The sequence below is a fragment of the Eleginops maclovinus genome, chromosome 9, assembly GCF_036324505.1.
Source record: "Eleginops maclovinus isolate JMC-PN-2008 ecotype Puerto Natales chromosome 9, JC_Emac_rtc_rv5, whole genome shotgun sequence".
NCBI classification, from domain to species: domain Eukaryota; kingdom Metazoa; phylum Chordata; class Actinopteri; order Perciformes; family Eleginopidae; genus Eleginops; species Eleginops maclovinus.
The window spans coordinates 28,184,965-28,204,877 of record NC_086357.1 but is presented as its reverse complement, the minus strand read 5'-3'; the positions used below and the strand labels follow the sequence as shown (position 1 = coordinate 28,204,877).

Here is a 19,913-nt window from a genome sequence, read left to right as displayed (position 1 = left end):
AAGAGAACATGGTAAGCTGTGTAAAGAGTGGATAATATGCAGCGATCATTAATGGACTCATAAACAATGTTCCTTTAATTAGACGAAGAGGAGGCAGAGCTCCTTCAGAGTTAGTACTAATCCTCTCCTGTTTCTGTTTCACATGAAGTCTTTAAACGAGGCTGCACCCTCAGAGCAGAGAGCAGAACACACACACACACACACACACACACACACACACACACACACACACACACACACACACACACACACACACACACACACACACACACACACACACACACACACACACACACACACACACACACACACACACACACACACACACACACACACAGTTTAGTTAGGTTAAAAAACAAACTGTAGGGCTTTTTTTAATTTGGCCAAATGTAATTCATTTCTCAGTTAAGTACCAGATCCTTAAAAAAATCCAATAATTACAGGAGAAAAGTTTGAGTTTTAGGGAAACGATCGGCTCTGGATGGTCAGGTTGCAGTCCGAGCCATAACTCCAGAGGCTGTGAACGAAGGACTTAATCAGATATCTGTTACTGAATTATCTTGCAAACTATATCCTGTGTGAGAGTCATTTTTCCCAGAGCTGGATGCAGCCGTAGGCAGCAGATGAATGGCGGTGCTACGGCAGAGGAAAGCTTTCAAAGACATTAAAAGGGCGGCTGAGGCTCGGGCCAATCCACTCAGACAGCACGTCTCTCTCTCTCTCTCTCTCTCTTTCTCTGTCACACACACACACACACACACTGAGGCTGATGTTGCTCAGCTCTGTTCATGACAGTGAAGTGAAGCAGCCATTCAACAACACAGGCACTGTTTGAACGGAGTCCAATCTGTGCCGCGGCTTGCTGCCTGTCACACGTACGCCATGATTTATTCTGCTGGGTAGGTGTCGAGTCAGCAGGGCTTCATGTTCGATATATATTTTTAATAGCATGAAGCAGGAATGTGTCCTAGACCCTAACATGACTCAGCATTTATATAGCACTTCCTGTCCCCTGGTATGGAAGTAAATGTGTTTTTGGTAGTTAACCTGCAATAAGTTCTGAGGTGAACACAAGCTGAAGAGATTTTAAGGACATAAAATACATCAGTAAAGATGAAGATTCAACTTTATTGTCATTGCACAGAGTACAAGTACTAGGACAACGAAATGCGGTCTCTGCATTTGACCCATCCTAGTGTTAGGAGCAGTGGGCTGCCATTATGTACGGCGCCTGGGGAGCAGTGTAGGTAACCAGTGTCTTGCTCAGGGACACCACGGTGGCACTTGGTCTTTCGGGGACTTGAACTGGTGACCTTCCAGTTCCCAGGCCAAGCCCCTATGGACTTCGCCACCACTGCCCAATATACCCCTCCGGTGAATTTAGAAACAGTGGTTGCTAACAAGAGTCTAAATGAGACGACTAAACGCCATCACGCCAAACATTAGCCGCCTTTAGCTTAGCGGTGGAGACGTGAAGTCATGTGACCGTGCTGTAGTTCCTCTATAGCCCAACAGTAGCTTGGTGTTGATATGTTGGGAATGATCCTGCTGAAATCCCATTGGCTTCTTGTCGAGGTTACAAGGGAGACCTGTGTTAATGATTGGAGGGGATGAGTTAGCAGAACCTGAACTGCTGACTGAAGCAGTTGTTCATCCACAGCATTAATTAGTCATTTACTCCCAGTTAATTAGGTGTGGATGGAAGACTCAGTTTGAGGATCTGTTCAAAGTGCAGGTAGACACATTAAACCACACAGTGAAAACACTTTAAATGTTTAACATTACTGCTGTACAGGGCGTGCTGCAGACTGTTTAAAGGTTATCATCGTTTTTTATAGAGGAACAGAAGGAGTAAAAGTATAAACGTTATGTGAAAAGTTCACATTCTGTACCCTTTAAACTGCACAAAACAAGACGTTAAACTCACTATAAACTGATGCAATGCTGAGCCTGAAGGAGACTCTTATCTCCTCACCTACACATTACTGGATATTTTGCAAAGATCCCATTGGCTGTCTGCAGAGCGATTCCTTGTGATGCTAACTTCAGGGTCAGACAACAAACACCCATCAACACTGCACCACTCTGTTCCTAACTCAAGGATTATTCCTCCATGTCAGCAGCCACTTAACAATCACAAAGAGTTCCCTTCCTAATGCTCAGCCTCTTTCAGAATAACGCTACTCCTCTTTTCTCTAAAGGTCCCTGAATTATTCATCCCTCTCATCTTCTCTCTGCTCCTGCCATCTTCAGACGAGCTGACGAAACACTTCGATGACGCCCCAGAGGGACGACGGCAAACTCAATAACCAGGAGGCCGAATGTGGAGCAGGAGGCACAACTTCACAACTTTAAAGAGTCCTCTCCTGCTGATGTTCAGGTGTATATCAGTATGTAGAGTCTCTACTTTAAAGAGTCCTCTCCTGCTGATGTTCAGGTGTATATCAGTATGTAGTGTCTCTACTTTAAAGAGTCCTCTCCTGCTGATGTTCAGGTGCATATCAGTATGTAGAGTCTCTACTTTAAAGAGTCCTCTCCTGCTGATGTTCAGGTGTATATCAGTATGTAGAGTCTCTACTTTAAAGAGTCCTCTCCTGCTGATGTTCAGGTGTATATCAGTATGTAGAGTCTCTACTTTAAAGAGTCCTCTCCTGCTGATGTTCAGGTGTATATCAGTATGTAGAGTCTCTACTTTAAAGAGTCCTCTCCTGCTGATGTTCAGGTGCATATCAGTATGTAGAGTCTCTACTTTAAAGAGTCCTCTCCTGCTGATGTTCAGGTGTATATCAGTATGTAGAGTCTCTACTTTAAAGAGTCCTCTCCTGCTGATGTTCAGGTGTATATCAGTATGTAGTGTCTCTACTTTAAAGAGTCCTCTCCTGCTGATGTTCAGGTGTATATCAGTATGTAGTGTCTCTACTTTAAAGAGTCCTCTCCTGCTGATGTTCAGGTGTATATCAGTATGTAGCGTCTCTACTTTAAAGAGTCCTCTCCTGCTGATGTTCAGGTGTATATCAGTATGTAGCGTCTCTACTTTAAAGAGTCCTCTCCTGCTGATGTTCAGGTGTATATCAGTATGTAGAGTCTCTACTTTAAAGAGTCCTCTCCTGCTGATGTTCAGGTGTATATCAGTATGTAGAGTCTCTACTTTAAAGAGTCCTCTCCTGCTGATGTTCAGGTGTATATCAGTATGTAGCGTCTCTACTTTAAAGAGTCCTCTCCTGCTGATGTTCAGGTGTATATCAGTATGTAGAGTCTCTACTTTAAAGAGTCCTCTCCTGCTGATGTTCAGGTGTATATCAGTATGTAGTGTCTCTACTTTAAAGAGTCCTCTCCTGCTGATGTTCAGGTGTATATCAGTATGTAGTGTCTCTACTTTAAAGAGTCCTCTCCTCCTCTTTGCAATAGGAAGAGGACGTATTGATAGCTGCTGTAGAAGTCAGGATGAGAATGAGGGCAGAGGAGAGAGGAAAGGAGTCAGGGAATGGTGATGCAGCGCTGGGGAAGAAGGGGCCGATGAATAATGTATGCTTCTCTAAATAGAAAGAGCTGCACTCAGAATCAGAGGCACTCTTTAATCTGGGACCGTCCCGTAAGAGGACATTTTAACACAGCATGAAACACAGTTTGATACAGGAGCTGTGTCTCATCAGCTGACGTATTGATCACTGGAAATGTTAGTAAAGTGTGAAGTAGGGCCGCACAATTAATCGAATATTAATTACAACCACAATTTCTGCTTCCCACAGTTTAGTGAACATGATTGACTGGATATTGACGTGTGTACTGCTGTGAGAGAGCGGACGCATTTCAAATCAAACGCTTCCTAGAGTAACAGACAGTATAAAACCTCCCTTTGCATCTTTTGTTTACATTTGTTGTTAATAGGCTTGCTTAATTAGTTTTTCTGATTCAAGTGTCCATACCTTCCCCGTGCAGCAGTCTGATTCCATACGTCACGGCACACAGGCATATTTATAGAGATATAGAAGATCCTGGGGGACTTCCTGCACAACGTGCTCAGACAGGATCGTTTTACAGCAACCAGTAATCTCTAACTCGACATCCTGTGCACCTCCTGGTATGAAAGCTCACAGAGGATGTCAAAACTAAAATCTCCTTTAGAGCCCATTGCTCCTGCAGCAGGCGGGGGGGGGGGGGGGGGGGCAGAGGATGCTGCTCATCCAGGTATCTGAGGAGCAGATGGGTCACACATTCATTCCTGTTTTCAAAATGTGTGGTGCAAAGATTTAAATCACCCTGCTGATTTCAAACTCTGCTAGTTAAGCTAAGTTCAAGAGGTCCCTATTCAGCGCCTTGTGGTGCTCCCTCTCCAGTAGTTCAATAGGTTTCAGTGCATGTCAATGGTCTGCAAAGGCTAACATATAGGGAGTTTCTCTATGCTTTTTCCTGCACTAATGAAAGGTTTTAAATCATTCTTTTAAATGTGGATTACATTTCAATATTAACTTGGATATCCCGTTCGTAGATGGCAGGTACGATGCTGTACATGAAACCTTTGTCAGGGAACTTTCTCCGTGAGGCTACAGGAGGATAAACTCTAGGAAACTGGCAGCTTTCCTTTACTGTGAAATGCTTTTGAATTCCCCCTGCTGCATTGTCGTCTCAAAATAAAAACACCTTTCTTTATGCTTTGGTTGTGTGTAAATGCACTGGAAATAAAACCCTAACAAGATGCATCACTGCCTGGAGCCGTCTGATGATGATCGAGCAAACCGTCGTAGGAATACTGGGTGAGTCCAAATTAAGACTTGGAAAAAAAGGATACTATATGCATGCATTGCTGCTTTGCCTCCAGCAATTTAAACAATACCCACCAAAACCTGAACATTAATATTGAAGACGACTGAACAAACACACAGAGGCACTGCAGCACAGAAAGTTCCAGAACAAATGAGGACATGTGATTTTCCTCCAGAAAACACACACATATTTCCATTCTGAGGTTTGAAGAAAATTAGATTACATGATAATTATTTAGCCAAAGCAGCGGAGAGAGCAGAACAAACAGCAGCAAGGCAAACATCCGGCACAAACACACACACATCTGACTGATCCAAGACACTGCACACACACACACACACACACACATACACGCTAATCCTCCCGCTCTGAACCGTCGCTGAACTTCACTACCAACACGGAATATGCTTTGCTGATATTATTAGTACCACTGGATGCTACTCTGAGTTACTCCACCCATTACTGCAACTGGATTCTTTAAGTCAACGTTTTATGATAGATATGTACAGCAGGGGTCTCCAGCACATACAAACTGCCGGATGCTAACCTGCACATGTTGAGCAATTTGCACAAGTTGCATTAATGAGCATATGCAGACAAAAGTTATTAAAGCGGCTGAGTGGTTTCGGGGGTTATTGAGGATGTTGAGTCCATTTCTAATATTTTTAGGATCAAAAATGGCAGCTTTACCCAGAAAGAGGCCATATTTGTACTCTGTGGATGATTTTGAGTAGTGTTGCTACTGTCCAATGGATATAGAGAGCACAGGAGTGAAATTATTACCTCTGTGGACAACTTTTCTTCAAATGAATAAGCAATCAAAATGATCCAGAGTCCAGTAAAACTTTCAAATCTACCAAAAATAAGTCCACCTGGAGTCCAAATATGGCACCTGACATTTGTTAGCCTTTCAAAGTGGATTCAGCATCCCAATAACCTCCAAAATTGTCCAAACTATTTTTTTAGCTATTGTCGGCAAAGGGTATAACGCAATTTATGCTAATTAACACCATTTATGCTAATTAACGCAAGTTATGCTAATTAACACAATTTATGCTAATTGCCCATCATCTGCAGGTTAGCCTCCGGCAGTGTCTCTGTGCTGGAGACCCCTACTGTACATTTCTATCATAAGACTTTGGGGTCTCAACATTTCAGGGTTCACAGCAGGACTCTCTGAGCTGCAGACAGACTATTTGTGGGACGGGTAAAGAAGCTCTGATTAACAAACTAACCCCGGACCACTCTGGCTAAACGTCCCAGAAGACAAACACTTTCTCCTCTTCCTCCTCCTCCCCCTCTCCATCCTCCTCCTGCACCGGCATGCAATCGGACCATGCACGGACTCCTCCTTACCCTTCCTTTTGTAGAACCACAGCATACAGCTTCGGAAAACAGACATGGGAGAGGGCATGGAGGAGGTGGGGGGGGCGGGAGGCCCATGGACTGTGGCTGGTGGTGACCCTCGAGAAGGAGGGGAGGTGGAGGAGGAGGAGTGGATGGATACAAATAGACGGATGGGAGATGAAGGTGGAGGAGGTGAGTTAAAGACCTGCAGGTGGAGGGATAGAGTGAAAAAAGAGGGGGATAGCTTCCTGGCAGAAAAGAGGGGAGGACGGAGTGCTGCTGGAGCTCAGCGGGTAAATCCAAAGACCTGAGCTCAGCTTCCAGCGCAGCAGAATTCCCGAATATTCCCAGAGGCTCGACGGCAGATGTTCCTCAAGTCAGGACGAAAAACAAGAAGCCTTACGTTCCTGATTTATCCAGAGAAAGGATCTACAGACACGGCCGACTTCAGAGAAGAGGCGCCCTGAATGCTCTCGCCGCCGCACGCTTTGACATTGTGGAGATTTGTGTGTGCATCTGGCAGACCAATCCAAGTGCTTTAAAAGTGTGGGGAGGGAAGAGTCAGAGAACGAGAGAGAGAGAGAGAGAGAGAGAGAGAGGAAATGGACAGAGGGGATGTATGCAAAGGAGGAGGACAGAAGAGGAGAGAGGAGAGGCAGGGAGAGGACAGGACGGGGGGGGGGAGAGCTCACCTTGGAAATGGAAAGTCTTCTGGTCCACAGTGATGGTGAATGTGCTGTCGTCCTCGTCATCGATGCCGATCACAGCGCCCTGAGCACAGAGAGAGAGAGAGAGGGGGAGAGAGAGAGAGAGAGGAACGTCATGCTCTACTTTCCATTTCCATCCTGCCCTCCACATGGCCTGTGCTAAATTACCCTCCTTCTGAATCAGCAGAAAACTCCCCTTTAAGAAGCTCCTCCTTGCCTTTTTGTCGTCGCTTTCTCAGCGTCTCTGTCACACATGCAGGAACATGGCAGAGCAGAAAGGGAGGAGGAGGAGGAGGAGGAGGAGGAAGAGGAACAGGGAAAGGGAAAGGGTGGAGAGGCTCAGACACCGGGGAGCTGCAGAGAGCCGGGACATCAGCTCAGAGCTAACAGAGTGACTCAGAGCTTCCTCACAGCAGGGAGGAATACATGTAGAAACTACTACAGGGTGGAGAGAGTGATGTGGTGTATTGCGCAGAGCCAGTACAATACAGAGGTGCAGGAATGAGTCCTAAATCCGGGAGACGAGTTAGCATGAGTTAGCATTTTAGAACTTTTGGTGTGGAGGTTTTTCTGAATGTGTTTTTGGTTGTTAGCCTGAAATGATGTCAGGTAGCCGCCTTTAGCTTAGCGGTGGAGACGTGAAGTCATGTGACCGTGCTGTAGTTCCTTTATAGCCCAACATTAGCCTCCTTTAGCTTAGCGGTGGTGACGCGAAGTCATGTGACCGTGCTGTAGTTCCTTTATAGCCCAACATTAGCCTCCTTTAGCTTAGCGGTGGAGACGTGAAGTCATGTGACCGTGCTGTAGTTCCTTTATAGCCCAACATTAGCCTCCTTTAGCTTAGCGGTGGCGACGTGAAGTCATGTGACCGTGCTGTAGTTCCTCTATAGCCCAACATTAGCCGCCTTTAGCTTAGCTTATGTAGACGGAGTACCTGGAAAATCCTACTGTAAGTGTTAAACCAGAAAGCATCAGAAAAAAATCTGTATTTGACAAACGTTTTCATTTAAGTCACTTTTTGTCATTTTCTTTTCTAATCTGTTTGACTCTGTGAATCCCTGGTGTGAACATTTGTGAGTATATAATGATGATGTATGTTGAACAAAAAGCACTAGAAGAGGTATCACAAGGCAACTGCTGCTCTCTAGTGGACATCACAGAGTATTGGAAATGCAATCCAAGGGATCAGTTCTCTACTGGAGGAGCTAACCATAATACTGATGCCCCTTAAAAGAAACCACAACTTTGGCATCAATTTATATCAGGTAACAGAATGAATAACGCTGCATACAGTGTTCCAGCCTTTTAGTATTTACAATATTTAAATATAACCAGGAAATCCTGTGTTGTCCTGCACCCTGCGCAACATTCATTTTAACAATTCACGCTCGAGATGATGAAAGCATTTGCAAATGACAAGTTGGTACAAAATGCAAAATGTAGTTTCCCTTTAACCTCAAACCTTAGCATCGCAAACAGTGGCCTGAGAACATTCCAAATATCTGGAAAAGCAGTTAAGCGACTCTAAACTATTTTCCCAGAGGGCCACATACAGAAAGGCCTGGGCCCCTCCCTAGAGGTGAGGGATATGGCCTCATATGTAAAGTTTAAGTTTGCAAAATCATTCAGTTACAGGTTAATTATTCTGGATAATTGAATATGCTTTGAGAAACAAACAGCCTTCATCTCAGCTCTCCGTAGGGCTTAAAACAGAAGCCTCAGATCGATGATGATGAGGGGAAATATGAAAAGCCTGTTTCAAGCTTGTTGTGAAAATAAGTTATTGGGCTTTTTTTTAAATCAACTAAGATTTGTTAGAACATGTTTTCAACTTTCATTCACTGAATGTAATTAAGAAGTGGGCTCATTAACAGATGAATACTACTGTGTGATATAGGTTTACAGGCCGTAGTTTGGACCCCCCTGATGTAGAGCATGTTTTTAGTTTATCAGAGAGAGATATCTAACGTGAAGAGGACGTCCTTCCTCCTGAGGAACTCACCCTGAGTCGCACGCAGCCTCTTCTGGATCCTCGCATCATCTTATCCTTTGACTGTAAAATAAAAACAGAACAGATCAGGATTAATACGGTCTGACACAGGGAGGGATAAAACACTGCGTCAAGGTTGTACTGTATGTATTTACACTATTTATATCCACGAGCACTTTGAGTCAACATAGTGTACTTTCTTAATAAGCGTTCATGGAGAAATCTCCCCTCTGAACCTAGCTTTGTATTTCAGAGGGATTTAGAAACACGATTCAAACAATAACGGGAACTCAAAGAGAGAATATTAAGTATTGGATGAACACATGAGACTGGAGGCACGTCACTTGAATTTAAAAAGGCTCTATTTAGCTTTTTCAGTTGGTCCGTCTCCTGTAGTGTGACCTATAGGTTTTAATGCATGTAAATGGTCTGCAGAGGCTCACATCACTGTGTTCCCTCCAGAGGCAGATTCTCTCCCACAGACTTACTGTAAGTAAAGTACTTGAGTAAATGTAGTTATTTTACACCTCTGTTGATGATGGATTCTTAAAAATCCAACAGACAGCTAGTGTCTCCCAGAGGTGGAAATTAAATAAGTACAAGTTACTCAAAACTGTACTTGCACATTTCCATTTTGTGCTACTTTATACTTCTACTCCACCACAATTCAAAAGGTAAACAATGTATTTCACAGCTTTATTTTCATCAAAATGCATCTCTAAAAATGTAACTACTGGACTAACTCTTCAAGTCACAAAAGAGTCAATTATTTAAATATTTGACAAAAACTCATAACCTTGTATGTCTACAGCAGTAAATGCTACTTAAGGCAATGACAGTGTATAGAACTGTCACAAATATAATGATATAAAACACACATTAAGGCCTTTTTCTAGGTATATTCTGATGCTAACACTTAACCACATATTCACTACAGGACATTTACTTAGACTATTCCTTTACTCAGGTACTTCTACTTCTACTCAAGTAAAATACCTGAGTACTTCATCCACCTCTGCTCTATGATTTTCCTTAAAACTTCACACAAGTGACAGTTGATTGTCCTCCCTGCTGTTGACTTTAACCAGAGTCCATACATTTGTTGACGTTTGATTTTTTTTTAGACCCAACTGACAGCTACTGTCTCCTCCCGCAGTGTCTTATTAGCTGTTTAGCTATCAAACCAGCGATTGCTGAGACTCCTAATTAACTACCAAAGACAAATACTGTCCCTAAGAGTTATAAAACTATGTCTTTTTCTCGCTTTATTCTGTTAAACAGTCACAATAACGTTTAACCGAGTGGGTGTATTTTAGCTTTGCTAGCTAGCTACATTAGCTCAGGTGTGGAGAGAAATACTGCCACTCTATTGGTCAGTTGGTCTTCATGGAGCGTTTCTATTGGCTAACACACGGATCCGTCATCACGGAGCCCCGCCTCTCGCTGCCAGCTGGGATTCCTGACAAACACAAGGCCTTTATCCTGTCTGACAACCAGTAACAAGTTCCTCTAAAAACCTCCATAAGGGATAAATTCAGCGGTTAGAACCCGCTGTACTGACCGTGTAGTAAGACAGTAATCCGGCGTTGTAGTCCAGGACGAACCAGCGGTACTGCCAGCCCTTCATCACATTGGTCCACTTGCTGAGCGGCCCCTCCATGATGGACGCCATCTTTACAACAGGAGGAGTTGGGAGGAGCCGGATAAGAGAGGGGGGGGGTGGAGGGGGGGGGAGCTTCATGATAAATTGAGACCTACATTAATGGTGAACTTGTTGGTGATTTTATGATAAACTCCTTAAAATTAACCCGAATTTCATTGGATTTTTGTGGGTGTTTAAACTTTAAAAACACTCATGTGTCTTCATCTTTTTTACACTTCATACATTAATTAAAACCATTATTAAATTGTCATCCTTTTAATGTGTCTTTGTCAGTCCACGTTCAGTTATTTTGAGTTATTGGGTAAAGTGTACATTAAAACAGCTTTTTAATTTAAAGTATAAATTAAAACTATTTTTAAAATAAATATTTGATATTTATGAAATATATTTTTAATCACTACGACTATTTCCATTTAAATCCATGTTTTTAATATTACTTTCAATGTTAAAATGGAAAAAAACAATGATGCTGCTGGAGCTTGAACATGACTTATTTAACATTGAGTTCATGTTAATATTGTATGTATTATGAAACATTTCCCCCTATTACATTGCATTTATGCACGTTTGAACACACATTAATGCTGCTACACTTCCTAAAATATATGCCTGGTCAGTTTGATTATTATTGCACTAAGATTTAATCAGTAAGTGATTGAAGGCAGACAGACAACCAATAGCAGAGCAGTATTCATCAATATCTTTATTATTTACAATAGGCTTAACACTGATAAGCAAAACTTCACAGTAATATAACGTGAGCTTTAAATTAAAAAACAAAACACAAAATATATTTTTGTACAATAAAAAAGTTAATGTTAACGTCTCTGCCATTTCTTTAAATCCCTGTTTAGATTCACATATTCCATTAGTGTGTGTGTTGCTTTACATTGCACTCGTACGGCTGAAGAAGTGGCCTTTGGTTTGGTGATGTGAACACACGTTCTCCAGGAAAACAACAGAAGACACAGGCGACATAAATAAAGAGGCGCTGAAGATGAGCGGAGACTTTAGGAATCAAATCAAATCTCTTGACAAATGATTTTCTTTAAATAGGTTTGATTTTGGAGGTTATGTTTCACTTGATAAGGCTTTTTAGGAAACCTGACCCACACCGATGCCCCACAAATTAAGAAAAAACTATTCTAAAGACGTTTGTCCCTGAAGCTGCAGCGTGTTTTTGTCCGTTGTGATGCGTTAAAAAAGCAGGAAATCCACCAGATGTTGCTCTGAATGCCCACCAATAATCAACCTTAGTAACTGAGTATCTAAATACTTTATTTAATACACAAATGCACCTTTAAATTTCAGTTTTGCATCCCAAACATCAACCTCCAGATGACAGAAATTCACAACAAGACATGAATGTGTTTTAATGATGGATTTTAAAACATTGCCTCTTCATCTCGCAGTGAAAGACATTTGCTCACAAAAAGGCACCAAGAATCCTAAAGTTAAAAGCATCTCTTCCATCCGTGTGTTTGTAAAGTCACAGGGAATAGAAATCAGTTCGTCTCACAGGATCCCGTTTGGCAAGAAATTGGACATTAAAATACTGACGCACAGACATGGTATAAACGTGTCATTAGCATGTTTCTTTGAAGGTGATTTGGACCTGCAGCGTGTTACAGATCAGGTTTTGTATCCAGTGTACATTTAGATGTGAAAAGCAAAGAGAAATGTTTAATTTGTGCTCAAAAAACAGAGCAACTGCTTCTGGACTTTAGTATTTAGTGAGACCAAAATGAAAAGATATGGGCCAGTAAAAAAAGTACAATAAATAAACAACAAATGGCACCGTTAGAGATTCATGCAGAAGACCGTCCGCCCAGACGGAGAATAATACATTCATATATTCAGATATTCTTCAGTCAAACACGCTCTATACGTCTGTAAGCACACACACATCCTCTGTTTCCTGGATATGAAATAAATCAAATATTTACATCTCTCAAAATACGTCTGTGCTTTTTAATAAAAACAAAAGAAGAAAAAGGAATAATTTAAAATTCAAGTTCATAACGTAGACATTCTGAAAAGCATCTCTTATTGTCTCAAACCCAATAATGTACAATGTGCTGAAGACATACTGCAGTTCGTCGGTAGAGGGATCAGTGTGTGTGTGTGTGTGTGTGTGTGTGTGTGTGTGTGTGTGTGTGTGTGTGTGTGTGTGTGTGTGTAGGTCTCTGGGTGTTTTTTGCAGTGTTCATTGCGTGGAAGATTTCGAGGCACTGAGGACACGCCGAGGCTTCAGGGAGTCGATCGGTCCGCCAGAAGGACACTTATAGAAACACCGTCCCAGTTCTGCTCCTGCGCCCCCCCCCTCCCCCTCCAACCACACAGACATGTGATGTGCATTAAAACTGGACTTAAATACTGAAATGCTTTAGGAGACGGGGGCTTCCCCCCCCACTGTGTGGACACTGAAGACAAACGCTGTGATAGGGAGGGGAATTGTGGGTGTTTCCAGATTTGATACGCCTGTATTCCTTTATTTACACGCTTCTCCGAGGCTGTGATCCCTCTGTGTGACACGTGGGAATGTCTGAAATGATCCGATAAAAGGAGGGCAGAGGGGCAGACCCAGGCCCAGGTGGAGGGACTACATCTCTACGACCTAACTCAGATAGATGGTAGAAGACGGATGAGGTTTTAATAACCTGACTGCCGTGGAAATGAAATGTAAATAATAATCAGTGTCACATTTAGACCCTAAAAATCTTGAAATCACACGGACTGTTTCCAATCGTTTGGATTAAAATGGCTTTAGAAAGTTTGTGACCCCCAGACACTGAGCGCAATATTACACTAGTGATTCACTTATTTGTAGAGTATTTATACGAGCTGTTTAGTGTTTGAAATGTCAGAACGTAGTGGGAAGGGTCTTGTTTAGTGTCGATAATCCAGATTTCATTTGATTGAAGAAAGAAAATAGCGATCAGTCTTAACTTTGAGGCTGAAAACTGCTTTTTTAGAACCTTTTTTGCATTAAAAGTTGATCAATAAACAGTAGTGTCAGTGTCTGACAGAAAGGGAGACCTTCCAAACAGCTGATCCACGACGTGTGACTGAGACCCCCCACCCCCCCCCGCTCGAGGGTCCACTCTGGGGTCTGAAGGGTTGTAAACAGTGAAAGGAAACCTGTGGGAGTGATTCTCTCTGAGGTACTGAAGAGACCCCCCCCCCCCAACACGCTGTGAAAACAACCAGAAAAACCAAAGGAATAAACCAGTCTGAGGGGTGTGATGTCACAGTGATGTCACAGTGATGTCACAGTGATGTCACAGTGATGTCACAGTGAGGTCACGGCTGCTACCTCTGCACCACGTCCCTGATCTCTCTGACACAGCCCTGCAGGTTCTCCAGCACGGTGCCCGGGCCCCCCTGGGCCGCTCAGCCCCCCCGGAGGCCCTCAGCTCCTGCAGGCTGAGCTCCAGCTTGCCCACGGCCTCCCGGAAGGCGAACTTGCTCCTCATCTGCGGGATCAGGTCCACGTACCCGGAGCAGCGGTCCAGCAGCTGCAGCCCGGCATCCAGGACCGCGCCGCTGGAGGGGGGGGGCGTCGGGGGCCGGGGCCTGGAGGGCGCAGCTCAGCGACTCGGCGCACTCCAGCAGGGCCTCGCGACTCACCCGCTCGGGGGGGAAGCCGCGCTCCGCCTGCTGCCGGGTCCTCCGGATTCCCCCCTTGCTGGAAGAGGGGGCAGCTCCGTTGGCCATCTTTGTGGGGGTGTTCGTGGGGGGCACCTGTGGCGGCGGCACCGAGGGTCTTCCCGTCGTCAAGGTTCCTCCCCGCCCGGATCGAGACACTCTCTCCCCATTCACCTCCCCCGCCTGCTCCTCCCCCCCCCCCTCGCTGTAGGAGTGTTGGCTGCGCAGCGTGGGGGGCGGCGGGGGGGCGCACTTGGGTTTGACAAGCCGCGGCCGGTCCGGGTGCTCGCTCAGCAGCTTAAAGCGGTTCCCCTGGGAGTCCAGCCCCACCAGGTGCACGTCGGGGGGGCTGTGTTTGAGCGTGGGGGAGATCAGCACCGGCACCTTGTGGTTGTGGGTCTGTACCCCCCCCCCCGGAGAGGAGGAGGCAGTCTTGGAGGGGGAGGCCCAACTCTGCTGCTGCCGGTCCCCCGCAGGGTCTGAGTCCCCCGCCTCCCCCCCCACTCCCGGCGCCCTCACCCCCGTGCCCCGGGGGACCAGCTTGGCTTTGGGTCTCTCCCTGATCTGAGCCGTCCCCTCGTCCAGCCTCCTCAGCAGCGCCTCGGGGGGGGGGCGCCCGTTCTCTGGCTGCGAGCTGGTGGAGGCGGTCCTCTCCAGGGGGGGCTTGGCGCTGCGGTTCCTGGGCAGAGTCAGAGCCATGCGCTCCAGGTCCGGCAGCCCAGCGGACATAGAGGAGGTGGAGTTGGACCTAGGGAAGGGTTTGGGCCCCCCCACTGGTAAAGTCCCCCCCCCCTCCTCCGAAGAGGCCGTCTTCCCGGTCCGGAGCCCCAGAGTCCGCTTGATGAGTCTGGGCGTGAAGAACCCGGCCAGCCCGCTCCAGCTGCTGCTGCTCACCTGCGCCGCCAGCCCCCCCCCTGAGGGCTTCTGTCCGAAGGCTGCACCACAGCAGCGCGACTGGGGTTGGGGGGGGTCGCTGTGGGAGTGGGAGTGGGAGGGGGAGGCGGAGAACCCCCCGATGCTGCTGTCCGACTGGGGGAGAGGGGGGGGGCGCTGAAAAGTCGGCCGTGGGCTCGTACTTCTTGTGAGGCTGAGTCTCCATCTCCCGGAAGGAGCTGCTCCTCTTGGGGGGGGTGGGGAGGTTCTGAGAGGAGGGGGAGGGGGAGGAGGAGGAGGAGGAAGAGGAGGACTTCTTCTTGATGAAGGAGCTGAAGAAGCCCGTCTTCCGGTCCCGGGTGAAGGTGCCCAGATCCTGGGGGTCGTCCAGGAGGCCGGCGGGGGATTTATCTCGGGACAGCTGTTTCCGAGGCAACGCCGGGGAGCTCCCCGACCGACTGTCCCCCCCCAGGAGAGAGGAAGCCCAGCCTGAAGAGAGAGAGAGAGAGAGGAGAGGTTAGAAATATACAACATTTAAAGAGGTCACATGTTCAGCTTATAATTACTGACATGTTTCAGTGACATCACTACAACACACTCGCACTCCTATTGGCTAGCTCTCCAACACATTGTACGCGATAGGCTAAGGAAGGGGCGGGACATTTTGAAGCACTTGACCAATGTCATCAGAGCAGACTGACATACAACTGAACATCAGCAGGAGAGGACTCTTTAAAGTAGAGACACTACACACTGATATACACCTGAACATCAGCAGGAGAGGACTCTTTAAAGTAGAGACTCTACATACTGATATACACCTGAACATCAGCAGGAGAGGACTCTTTAAAGTAGAGACTCTACATACTGATATACACCTGAACATCAGCAGGAGAGGACTCTTTAAAGTAGAGACACTACATACTGATATACACCTGAACATCAGCAGGAGAGGACTCTTTAAAGTAGAGACTCTACATACTGATATACACCTGAACATCAGCAGGAGAGGACTCTTTAAAGTAGAGACACTACATACTGATATACACCTGAACATCAGCAGGAGAGGACTCTTTAAAGTAGAGACTCTACATACTGACATACACCTGAACATCAGCAGGAGAGGACTCTTTAAAGTAGAGACACTACATACTGATATACACCTGAACATCAGCAGGAGAGGACTCTTTAAAGTAGAGACTCTACATACTGATATACACCTGAACATCAGCAGGAGAGGACTCTTTAAAGTAGAGACACTACATACTGATATACACCTGAACATCAGCAGGAGAGGACTCTTTAAAGTAGAGACTCTACATACTGATATACACCTGAACATCAGCAGGAGAGGACTCTTTAAAGTAGAGACTCTACATACTGATATACACCTGAACATCAGCAGGAGAGGACTCTTTAAAGTAGAGACACTACATACTGATATACACCTGAACATCAGCAGGAGAGGACTCTTTAAAGTAGAGACACTACATACTGATATACACCTGAACATCAGCAGGAGAGGACTCTTTAAAGTAGAGACTCTACATACTGATATACACCTGAACATCAGCAGGAGAGGACTCTTTAAAGTAGAGACACTACATACTGATATACACCTGAACATCAGCAGGAGAGGACTCTTTAAAGTAGAGACTCTACATACTGATATACACCTGAACATCAGCAGGAGAGGACTCTTTAAAGTAGAGACACTACATACTGATATACACCTGAACATCAGCAGGAGAGGACTCTTTAAAGTAGAGACACTACATACTGATATACACCTGAACATCAGCAGGAGAGGACTCTTTAAAGTAGAGACACTACATACTGATATACACCTGAACATCAGCAGGAGAGGACTCTTTAAAGTAGAGACTCTACATACTGATATACACCTGAACATCAGCAGGAGAGGACTCTTTAAAGTAGAGACTCTACATACTGATATACACCTGAACATCAGCAGGAGAGGACTCTTTAAAGTAGAGACACTACATACTGATATACACCTGAACATCAGCAGGAGAGGACTCTTTAAAGTAGAGACGCTACATACTGATATACACCTGAACATCAGCAGGAGAGGACTCTTTAAAGTAGAGACTCTACATACTGATGTACACCTCTTTAGGACTCTTTAAAGTAGAGACTCTACATACTGATGTACACCTCTTTAGGACTCTTTAAAGTAGAGACCCTACATACCGATATACACCTCTTTGGGACCCTTTAAAGTGAGCTCCCACCTGCTTGATGTTAATTAATAATTGAGAGCATTTATATTACTGTATGCATTTATTAAAAAGCTCCATGAAAACACATCAGAAAGAGAGGAGACAGATTTAGATAACTGAACGTCTCCCGTCTCTGGGCAGATCCCAGCTTCTGTACAGTAATCTAAATGTTATTGCACAATGTTTCAAAAATGATAATTCCCTCTAATATTGCAAAATCAGTCATTCCTTTGCTAACCTTGCTGCCCTAGCATATCAATCAACAGTCTCTCTCACTCAGACCATCAAGTACAGATCTATAGAATATAAATACCAATTCATGAGTTTAACTTCTTAAAACCTTTGATATGTATTTTTCTTTTGCACCATGGGAGAAGGGACGCACGTTTTGAAGCATGCTGCACTAAGAAGAATATTCCTGTCTCTCAAAGCTCTGATTCCCTCCTTTATGAAAGGGTTCAGAGTCAGAGTTTTGCACCAGCAGACACTCCTTTAATGATTCACACGCTGCACGTATTACTATACACAATAATATCTGAGGAAAACCTGTCGAGGCTTTCTCTAAGCGGCACGGACTGAGCTGCAAACTATCACCCATTAGTAAAGAATGCACACAGAGGAATGGCCCTCCTGGTTCAGTTGGTATTCCTTACTTGATATTGTTCTCTCTTCATGGTTTGCATGTGAAAATAAGTGCATAGGGACAAAGAAAGATGAGGTTAATAAATGCATGGAAAGAAGAAGTATTAATAAACATCAGACATGAAAAGTCTAAACTTAGGGAAACCACGTTTGTGATTCTGTTCAGATCAAACACACAGCTGGTGATTTATGAGCTTTCCCTGGAGCGTGGTGAAAGACGCTTCTGTTCCCCTTTATATACTAACTGATATTCATGGACAAAGACACAGAGACAGAGCGTCCTCCACACACACACACACACACACTTTATTTACAACACTGAATATAAAATAATGTAAACGAGACAGACAGACAATGGTTTGGGAGTTTAATAAAAGGGTTAGCATGTTTTCATACAGGGTTAGTGACCACGTTTTGAACAACACGCTTAAATGTAAACACACAGGGAACATGCAGATCACTCCTATTCAGTCCGATGGCTGGAGAGATGATAATTAAATGGGAGACGGGTTTCGTTATAAAAGGATTAAAAGTGCCACAAAATATATCTGTTTTAGGTTCAATTTAATGACGACACCGTGTTGAGATAATCAGTCGAAAGCAATAACTGAATAAATTACTGTCTCATTTTTAATGTACATTTTCAATGGACTTTAACCTGTGTATCGCTGAGCGCCCTCAGAGCCTCATAACATGAAGTATCATTTATTTATTTTTATTAATTTTTATTTTAAGATTTCACACTTTTTTGTGGTTGTTGGTTAACTTCACATTTTTAATTATTTTTTAATTGGGTCCTGTAGATGGATTTTAGCATAGAGTATTTTACTAGTACTTTGAGGCGCTTAAAAGCGCCCGCAAAAATAAACGTATATTTTATAATTGTATTTTACTTTTAATTTTATTATGATTTTTAAATATATAAATTATTTTATATTATTATTTTTGTTATTTTTGTTGTTGTTGTGTTGTTAATATTATTATTATTTTTTATTATTATTCTTAATTTTATTATGATTTTTTACGTTTTGTAAATAGATAATATTAATTTTAATCATAATAAAATAAATAATATATATATATTTATTGTGATTTTATGATTATTTTATTATTATTGTTATATTTATTATTATTATTATTCATTAGTGTTATTATTATTAGTGTATTATATTATTATGTTATTATTATTGTTTTTATTATTATTTGTTTTGTGTCAGATGACATGTTAGCATCATGCTAAATAATTAGCATAATTCAGAAACCGCTGTTCTTCTAAGCCTCTGTTGGGTGATTATTGTCTGCCTCCTGACAGCTGTCCCCCTCCCCCCCCCTCCCCCGGCTGCAGGACAGATGTCTGCTCAGTTGTTGAGGAAGATGACGGCCCTCCTCTTCAGGCGGCGAGCTCTGCGGCGCTGCAGCGTGCTCTGAGCGTCGCCGCCGTCGTCTGCAGAACCTGCACAATCATACAGTGGAGCATGGCGCCGCGGCGGGGTGGGGGGTTGTCGGGCTGTACCTGAGTGGCCGTGGCTGCCGGGCTCCGATCGGCCGTCCAGTCCGCCCTCGATGTTCTCCTTGTTCTCCGTGTGCTTGTGCAGCGTGCGGGACTTGGAAGGCAGCAGCGGCGTGTCGAAGGGGAGCAGCGGCCCGCCGTGACCCGAGGCCGTCTTACACAGCTCCTCCGCCACCTCTGCAGAAAAGATAGAAAACGCTCAGTTACACGACCTGTTGTTTGTTGGCCAAGTAAACCTACATCCCTTTATACGGTGAAAGGACCGCATGTATCAAGTTCTCTTACAGACTCTGGGACACGTCTATGAATACTGACTTTGCTGAACATTTCAAACTCTGACCTTTTTTTCCCAAATGTTAAATTGAAAATCTATGAATACTGTGCTGCTCTGAACATCCAGACTTTTTCCTGAAGATCTCAAAATTCTGACTTTCTGATTATGTGTGATTTGCAATTCAGTATCAGTTAAAATAACGAAGAAGGTTTCCACCTCATGAGCCCCACAGCTCTCTAAGAGACACTTGAA

The 19,913-nt window shown here is 44.2% G+C and overlaps 2 protein-coding genes across 5 annotated transcripts in view; both read right to left on the bottom strand.

Annotated features, from left to right (window-relative positions):
* The window catches only part of osbpl9 (oxysterol binding protein-like 9), a 36,377-nt gene extending 25,880 nt beyond the window's left edge, over nt 1-10,497 (bottom strand). For all 4 annotated transcript variants that reach the window (XM_063891354.1, XM_063891357.1, XM_063891356.1 and 1 more), the window contains exons 1-3: nt 10,370-10,497; nt 8,821-8,871; nt 6,804-6,882 (exon numbers count right to left, since the gene is read on the bottom strand). In XM_063891354.1, coding sequence (XP_063747424.1) covers nt 6,804-6,882; nt 8,821-8,871; nt 10,370-10,480 — 241 coding nt within the window. In that variant the 5' untranslated portion in view covers nt 10,481-10,497. The remainder of the gene's footprint in view (nt 1-6,803; nt 6,883-8,820; nt 8,872-10,369) is intronic.
* Nucleotides 10,498-11,150: 653 nt separating this feature from the next.
* Nucleotides 11,151-19,913, bottom strand: part of abl2 (c-abl oncogene 2, non-receptor tyrosine kinase) — a 35,789-nt gene continuing 27,026 nt past the window's right edge. Inside the window, 5 exon segments of the mRNA XM_063891598.1 lie at nt 11,151-13,866; nt 13,869-14,031; nt 14,033-15,154; nt 15,156-15,481; nt 19,391-19,564. Coding sequence (XP_063747668.1) covers nt 13,784-13,866; nt 13,869-14,031; nt 14,033-15,154; nt 15,156-15,481; nt 19,391-19,564 — 1,868 coding nt within the window. The 3' untranslated portion in view covers nt 11,151-13,783.